At 36.7% G+C, this 8,061-nt stretch overlaps 1 protein-coding gene across 1 annotated transcript in view; it reads right to left on the bottom strand.

Moving 5' to 3' along the window:
* Positions 1–72: 72 nt before the first annotated feature.
* LOC100182108 (anoctamin-4-like) overlaps positions 73–8,061 on the bottom strand; it is an 18,033-nt gene continuing 10,044 nt past the window's right edge. The window contains exons 15-26 of the mRNA XM_026836465.1: positions 7,807–7,970; positions 6,413–6,449; positions 5,789–5,955; positions 4,834–4,931; positions 4,675–4,757; positions 3,982–4,101; positions 3,457–3,609; positions 2,564–2,711; positions 2,061–2,168; positions 973–1,075; positions 535–652; positions 73–472 (exon numbers count right to left, since the gene is read on the bottom strand). Coding sequence (XP_026692266.1) covers positions 393–472; positions 535–652; positions 973–1,075; positions 2,061–2,168; positions 2,564–2,711; positions 3,457–3,609; positions 3,982–4,101; positions 4,675–4,757; positions 4,834–4,931; positions 5,789–5,955; positions 6,413–6,449; positions 7,807–7,970 — 1,379 coding nt within the window. The 3' untranslated portion in view covers positions 73–392. The remainder of the gene's footprint in view (positions 473–534; positions 653–972; positions 1,076–2,060; positions 2,169–2,563; positions 2,712–3,456; positions 3,610–3,981; positions 4,102–4,674; positions 4,758–4,833; positions 4,932–5,788; positions 5,956–6,412; positions 6,450–7,806; positions 7,971–8,061) is intronic.

The following is an 8,061-nucleotide window of genomic DNA, read 5'->3' as shown; positions in this document are numbered from 1 at the left end:
ACTATTCAGAATAAATGTAAACAACTTATCTTCTATTCAAAAAAAAAAATAGAATAGAATAGAAACAACTTATCTTACACCTTCGGGGATATATTTTTCCTAAACGCAAGCTTAATGAATAAAATGTGCACAAAAAAAGAAGGACCAATAAGCCTAAATCTGTTAACTGATGCCATTCGCCCAAAAAGCTACAATTTCAATCCGTTACAATTTATTGCAGGTAATTTAGCAATAATAAGTATTGTTTAACAATTCTTTAACTTGGTAAACTCTATGTATTAATTAAACCAAGGACTAAAGCTATGTACAGATATATATGCATAACTCGTATCCGCCATTTGTCCGTGGGGATTATTCTCTTCCCATTAGAAAACATTGTTTCTCCAAATCAATTACATTTGGGTATTCTCTATGTCTTTGATATAATTGCTGTTGTCGATTGGGCTGTCAACGTCTATTAGGGCGGAGGCATCTAAATCGATATCAAATTTTGGCTTTGGAAGCGAACTTATTTAAGGTACAGTCAGAAAATACCTTGATTGTAAAACATGCGGACCTCCAAAAGTTTTTGACGACGCGAAGCAATTGCGAGATCGGTCGGTACGTCGCTGATAAGCAAATCCACAATTGTTTTTAAACCAAATACGATGTGCTGTGCAAAGGAATAAAAACAATTAAGTCTACAATTAGGTATCCAGTTTTAAAAACATTGTGACAAAAAAACACGTTTTGAACGTATAAAACAGTAGGGTGGGGGAAGATGGAACATTTTTCATTCTATTTTCACTCTTCTCTGTTTTTTTTAAATAAAAAGTATTTATGGTCGAAAAGTGAGCCCGTCTCTACTTTGACCATTCACTGTCTTATTCATAATAGGTGAGGTCCCACACGCCAAGCAGGCTCGCTATGGTACCTGGGAATTGTGCTACAATGGCAATACTTCAATTCACAGAGTAACAAATACAGTCGTACCTCGAATATAAGAAGGAATATTAAACGTCCAGCAAATACGTGCCAATAGTTTAATTGATTTGTGTTGCTATTTAAAATAGGGGTGGGTTCAAACGCACGGAATCTGTGAAACAATTACAAAGTTAACAAGAACTTGTCTGAAGTATATTTTATACATTATATATATAAATAGAACCGTGGAGTAAGATGAGACACCTTTAGCACAGAATAATGAAATATTCTGATCGTGTTTTAAACAATTAAGAGCGGTCTACGGGAGTCGTGAGAATCCAATTTTGAAAATACCCATTGTTTATTGCCAAATGGGGAGAGAAAAAGTATTGAAAACCTGTTCCATAATATATATATATATATATATATATATGTATAACTTTTTTTCTACTACCAATTTGTATAAGAGTATAATCTAATAACAATAAAAATAATAACCGATATTTGTGTATTCGATTACGGTAGAATAGATTGAAAATATTTAAAACTAAAAAACATGATTGGTACCTAAAACGCGCTTACAGTAAAAACACATTTAAATTTATTAAAAAAGGAAGCGTGGTCGCTACACCTATCTGTGAATATATATATAGTAGGATGGGGGAAGATGGGACACCTTTTCATTCTATTTTCTCGTACATTTTGGTAGTAAACAAAGAACAATTAAGGAATTATAAAACCTTGTCCTCGCGACTTTCATAGACCGTTGTTAATTGCTTAAAACACGACCTGGACAATTATATATTTTGTGGTAAAGGTGTAGGGTGGGGAAAGATGGGACAGGGTGGGGAAAGATGGGACACCTGTAGCACATAATATCCAAATATTCTGATCGTGTTTTAAACAATTAACAACGGTCTATGGGACTCGTGAAGATCCGGCTTTATAACTCTTTAAATAGTCTTCGTTTACTACTAAATGGGACGAGAAAATAGAGTTAAAAGGTTTCCCATCCTCTCCCACCCTACTGTATACTTGTTATCTCTTTTTATAAGGGTAGATGCCAAGTTGCGCATATTACACCAGCTATATTTAGCTTAGTTTAGCCTTCGCGTGCTGCCTTATCGTATATTAGCATATAAAGTATCCAAATATACCTGCATGTTTCTGGAAGCAGAGTAAAATTATGTGCAATGTGGTTCATAACACTTATGTTTTTTACACCAATTTCACCCAAGCTGCTATCGATAAAACCACTCAAGCACCTGTAATACAAATAATAAATGTTTTTTACTTACAAAATTATTCAAAAAAATTGAAAGTGTGTATGTAGTAGGGTGGGGTAATATGGCACACCTTTAGCACCTAATATTCAAATGTTCTAATCGTGTTTTAAACAATTAACGACTGTCTATGGAAGTCGTTGGGGTATGATTTAATAGTTTAAATGTTTTTTGTTTACTACTAAAAGGGACGAGAAAATAGAATAAAAAGGTGTCCCATCTTACCCCACCGTACTACATATTTACATAGGCAGTTTGTAAGTGGCTTTAATGCGTTTATAAAAATTTGTAGATATTGTTTCTCAATACTGCATTACAGAATGTTTTAAAAAAGCAACAAGTAACATTTAAAGCTAAACTCATAAATAGTATCTTACGAGGATCCAGCATTGTTTCCACTAGCACAGGGACCGTACAGCAATGAGTAAACTGTTTTTGGTATAAAGCTTGACGTGATTCCAATCACCAGTCCATTGGTAAGCACTGATATCGTACTGATTGATTGTAGAATGGATAGCCACATGCCTGTGAGTAGTTAGTGTAAATAGTAGCGTACAGTATTCAAATATACATAAATGCATGAAAGAATAAATGTCTTTGTAGCGGGGCGACTATAAAACACGGGCGTTCTGTTTTATATACACCTCGTGACGAGCGAAAGTAAACCATCATTTCTATCACGTATGTAACCCATTTATCATCACATGGCGGGGTGATGACATGTTATAACATATAGGGGTTCTATTTCATACACCGCTTACCCGCTTACCAGTTTTCGAACATAACTAATTATCCTTGCATGGCGCCGCAATAACAGTCGTTATAACACGGGCGTTCTGTTTCATGCACTTCGCACCCAGCAAAAATTTACTATAATTTCTTAACACGTATGTAACTTTTTTTTCTTCACATGGCGGGGCAACAACAGTCGTTATAACACGGGTGTTTTATATTTCATACACCTCGTACCGCATACGGGTTTTCGCATATATAGCTTATATATCCTCGCATGTTGGCGGGGCAATGACAGTGGTTATAAAATAGGTGTTCTAGTTCATACAGCTCGTACCCGCTTACGAGTTATCAAATAGTTAACCCAGTAAAAAATTGTTTTCTGTTTTTTTTCTGTATGGCTAAATTTGGGCAACCCAATGGTAACCACGGGGTTGGAGAAATAATGAAAAAGTTAAAAACTACTGCAGCACGACGTCGGAGTCGCGTGGGCAAATTGCATAGACAAGTTGCAGAAACTCATTATTAAAAACCTCACCTATGTCATTGCACCGGAGAGGTGGCACTCTCCGCAGCTGAGTTACAAACTTGTAAGCGTCAAGTCGTATTTCGATAATGTTGTTCAGTAGGGCGAAGAACGGTGCCAATGGAAAAGCCGCAACGAACAGAGTAATAAAGCCAAATTGGATGACTGCAGAAATATGGTATTACACCAGCGTCATACTTTCAGTTTGCTGTGGTAGGGCAGTAAAAGGTGAAAAGTTTATTACACCATTTTCGCGGGCAAAACAACTTAAAAAAGTACGAAAACAAAACTGTACTATAAAACAGCGTGCTTTCAAATTTACATATTTTTAAATCCCTTAAAAAAATGTCCGTTCAACACCGATTTTTTAATAATCGCTGCTGTCGCTTTGCTGAGCCGTAAAAATACCTGTTTTTTAAATTTTTGTTTGGGTTTATCATTAAAAATATCCATAACCCTGTAAAACGAGGTCGATGTTGCCCCATATCTCACCCAATGTGCTTTGTCAACCCATCCTACCATAACTTTAGGACTTACCCATTTCTAAATACTCGGAAAATAATCCAAGATCGCCGTATTTGCTTAACGGGTAATCTTGGAATGCAGGATTGTCCAGAAAAACGTTGCTGCTTCTCGGTGATTCAGGGTCGTCGTCAACTAAAAACAAGTTCAAGCTGTTAATGAGCTTTTTACGAAAGTCAGACCTCGAAAAAATTGTAATTGAAGTTTTTAGCAAAGTGGGTTTGATTTATAGCTAAACTTGGGAATTTGGTTCAGTGCTACGAAAGAAGTCATAAAGGTTGTTTTATTAATTGTTATTTTAGTATATAGTAAGGTGGGGGAAGTTGGGATACCTTTCTATTTTCTCATCCTATTTGGTAGAAAACAAAGCACAATCAAAAAATATAAAACTGTATCGTCACAACTCCCATAGACCGTTGTTAATTGTTTAAAACACGACCAGGGTATTTGGATGTTAAGTGCTAAAGGTGTCCCGCCTTACCCCACCCTACTATATTGCAATGTGAAGTTTTATCTATACATGGAAAGTGCCAGCTTCTATAATGTATGCAGATGGAAAACTGCCAGCTGTAACAACTTCCGAGGACATCGCATGCTGTGGCATTTGAAGTTTTGAACAGTAAGAATATTAACTTTTCCGTTATATTGTCCGAAAACTCATTAAAACTCTCCAGGTGTTCTATAATTTAAATGCTCAAAACGGTATACCATTTTCAGCATTGGGCATTGATGGTTCTGCTTTATTCTGAGCCTTTTTCGCCTTTCTCCGTGCGAGCCAGGAACTTATTACGCTAGAAGAGATAAAGTATGTTTTATTCAAACCTTCGCCAACCAAGTCCACTTTATCGGGCTGTAAAAGCTACTCACGGAATCAGAAGTTCTTTTGTGTTGTTTAGGGCTTGCTTTAAGATCATGACGATGGCCAAGTTAATACACACGTCAATAAGACAGCCTGTTGGGTCGCACTAAAACCAATAAAACGATTTGACACTGTTTTGACGTCATAATATAGCGGGGTTATTTGAGGTCGGGTTTTCTCTCGCTTCTGGATTGATAAAACCAGAGCTATTGGAAAACTGGTTAATTCAGATAACAAAGCAACTAAATTGGCAACTGGGTTTAAGGGTCTCAAAACTACCGCGGGTTACGACTGAAATCTATTTTATGTGCTGAATGAAATAGCTCTGTTTTGTAAAACGGAAAATACCGAACTCAGCGTACGCTGCAACCATACGCTGAAATAATGGGTGCAATGAATGAATGAATTAGTAACTTGCTTTATCCTGGCGTGGCTGGATAGCGACAGTCGTTATAACATGGGTGTTCTGTTTCATACACCTCGTAACAGCTTAACAGTTATCATTAAGTTACTTTGAGGGTGATTATTTAATTTTGTGGAGATTCCTTTATAGTTTTAGGTATATGGCTAATAAGTTGGACAACCCACTAGTGACCACCGGGTTGGAGCATACAATTGCCGCCATGTGTCTTACCCAAAGACACAAACGCCAATGTAGTAGCAGCGACGAGCCTTGAATCCTTACCCCTGGGTTAGATACAAGCAGAGCGCTAACCACTTTGCAGCGACGCCAGATAATGACCAACATAAAATTTCCTTCGGTCAGTAATACTTCGACGAGTGAATAAACCGTATCAGTATCTCCTTATTTCCAATAAAATACCAAAAAATCTAAATCATCATTTTAACCCGCTACCGCAAAACTTTTTGTAAATCTCAATATTTCACTGTCATGTGTTCGGTGTGAAAAACTGAAAGGTTAAATGCCTCAAAATATAATAATTAAAATAATAGGAATCGTACCTCTTCCAGTCTGTAGCCAAACATGGTGTGGTATCGGTATGGTGAACCAGCAAAGCGACCTTTAAAAAAAGCGGCGTAAACTGTGGACGAGTAATAGTTAACCGCTTGAAATAAAAACATCTTGAGTGTATAAGAGTCCTCGAATTCAGTCCTGGTTCGCGGCGCCTCTGTTAAGGAATTGAATTACTTAAAGTAATAGGTTGATTTATATGATGTATAGTATAGGGTGGAGAAGATGGGACACATTTTTATTTTATTGTCTCGTCCCATATAGTAGTAAACAAAGAACATTCAAGGAATTATAAACCCGTATCTGCACGACGCGCATAGATCGTTGTTAATTGTTTAAAACACTTTAAGGACATTTGGATATTAAGTGCTAAAGGTGTACCATCCTATAGTACTACGCAATCACCAATGAAGTTTACATTTGATATACGTTAAAAATGAGTTGGGGGCAAAAATGAACCTTGCTTTGCCAGATGCAATAAAAATATGCTTGATGTTCACACTTAACCCTAAAGATTAATGTGATTTTATCATGTAGTTTTGGGAAGGAGCAGTGTAAGTTTTTTAGATAACACTGATTGTAAAAATTGCGCTGTACTTAACACGTTTACTAACCTAAGTTTGTGAGTTTCAGAGCAAGCTTGTTGTAAATCTGAAATGACAAAAACATTTAGTATTACATAATATATAATGCAATCGTAATTTTCAGATCCTGAGGGATTATGATTAAAATGAAATACGTATTCATGTTTTAGGTTAAGTATAACCATGAAGTACTATAGTAGGATGGGGGAAGATGAGACACATTTTTATTCTGTTTTTTTCTTTTCATTTGGTAGTAATCAAAGAACATTCAAAGAATTCTAAAACCATACCCTCATGACTTCCATAGACTGTTGTTAAGTGTTTAAAACACCAGAATACTTAGGAGTTATGTGATAAAGGTGTGCCATTTTCCCCACCCTACTTATAGTCAGTATTTATACCAAGCAATTTACATGGCATTAATTGTTAGACAGGTGAGGTAAATGGAATTTTCTATTTTAATTACCGTTAGATGTGGTACGTAATTCAATTTAAATTAATACCAAGGCAGTGTATAGGCTTCCCATGTGAATTAAATGTAATTGCTGGAAAACGACAGTCGTTATAACACGGGTGTGCACCTCGCGCCAGCTTACGAGTTACCAAGTATGTTACTTTGTGGGTGATTATTTTTTTTTGGATTGTTTTTTTTTTCATTTTTATGTATGGCTGATAATTTGGACAACCCATTAGTGACCACTGGGTTGGAGCAATTGCCGTTGCTCAAGGACACATACGTCCACAATGGTAGCAGCGACGAGCCTTGAACCCATTACCTCTGGGTTAGAGGCAGGCGCGCTAACCACTACGCTACGGCGCCGGACGAACTCACATTATTATACCGATGGTATCATGATTAATGCATTCTGTCGTCGAGATCATTTCTAAGATAGTAATTACTCTAATCCGTGATCATTAGTAAGATGCCCAATTTGTCAGCAATACAGAAAAAACACGCCCACAAAGTTTCATATGTGGTAACTCGAAAAGCAGCAGGCAGCACAAAATGTATGAAATAAGGAAACGATGTAAAATAGAGTGTCGTGGCCCGCCACACGAGAATTGAAAGTCATTCATTCATTCGTTCATTCATTCATTCATTCATTCATTCATTCATTCATTCATTCATTCATTCATTCATTCATTCATTATGTGTGTTGAGTTTGAATGAATGTAACTTACTTCATCCTCGCGTGGCCGGAAAACGACAGTTCCTATAACACAGATGTTCATACACCTCGTGCCAGCTTACAAGTTATGTATGTTACTTTGTGGGTGATTACTTTTTTTTCATTTTTTTTGTGTGTTGCTGATAATCTGGACAACCCATTAGTGGCCACTGGGTTAGAGCAATTGCCGTTAACCCAAGGACATATACGCCTACAATGGTAGCAGCGACGAGCCTTGAAACCATATACACTTACCACGTCCAATATTGTTATAATGATGAAGTTGATAATAGAAGCTGTGATGGAAATAATAAGCCGGATATTGCGTTGAATGATTCCACCACTCGTAGCTTGGTAGGCGAGGACGGAACTTATAGTTCGATAAACTATGACACCAATCAAGGCGATGACCACAAGAACTAACTGGAGATTTTTGGAAAGGAATTATAACTCAAGAAATATTAGATATGTATTGTAGGGTGGGGAGAAGGGACACCTTTTCACATATTA

The sequence above is a fragment of the Ciona intestinalis genome, chromosome 10 (genome assembly GCF_000224145.3).
Source record: "Ciona intestinalis chromosome 10, KH, whole genome shotgun sequence".
Classification (NCBI taxonomy): Eukaryota; Metazoa; Chordata; class Ascidiacea; order Phlebobranchia; family Cionidae; genus Ciona; species Ciona intestinalis.
The sequence above is the reverse complement of the archived record's forward strand: the minus strand, read 5'-3'. Positions and strand labels throughout refer to the sequence as shown.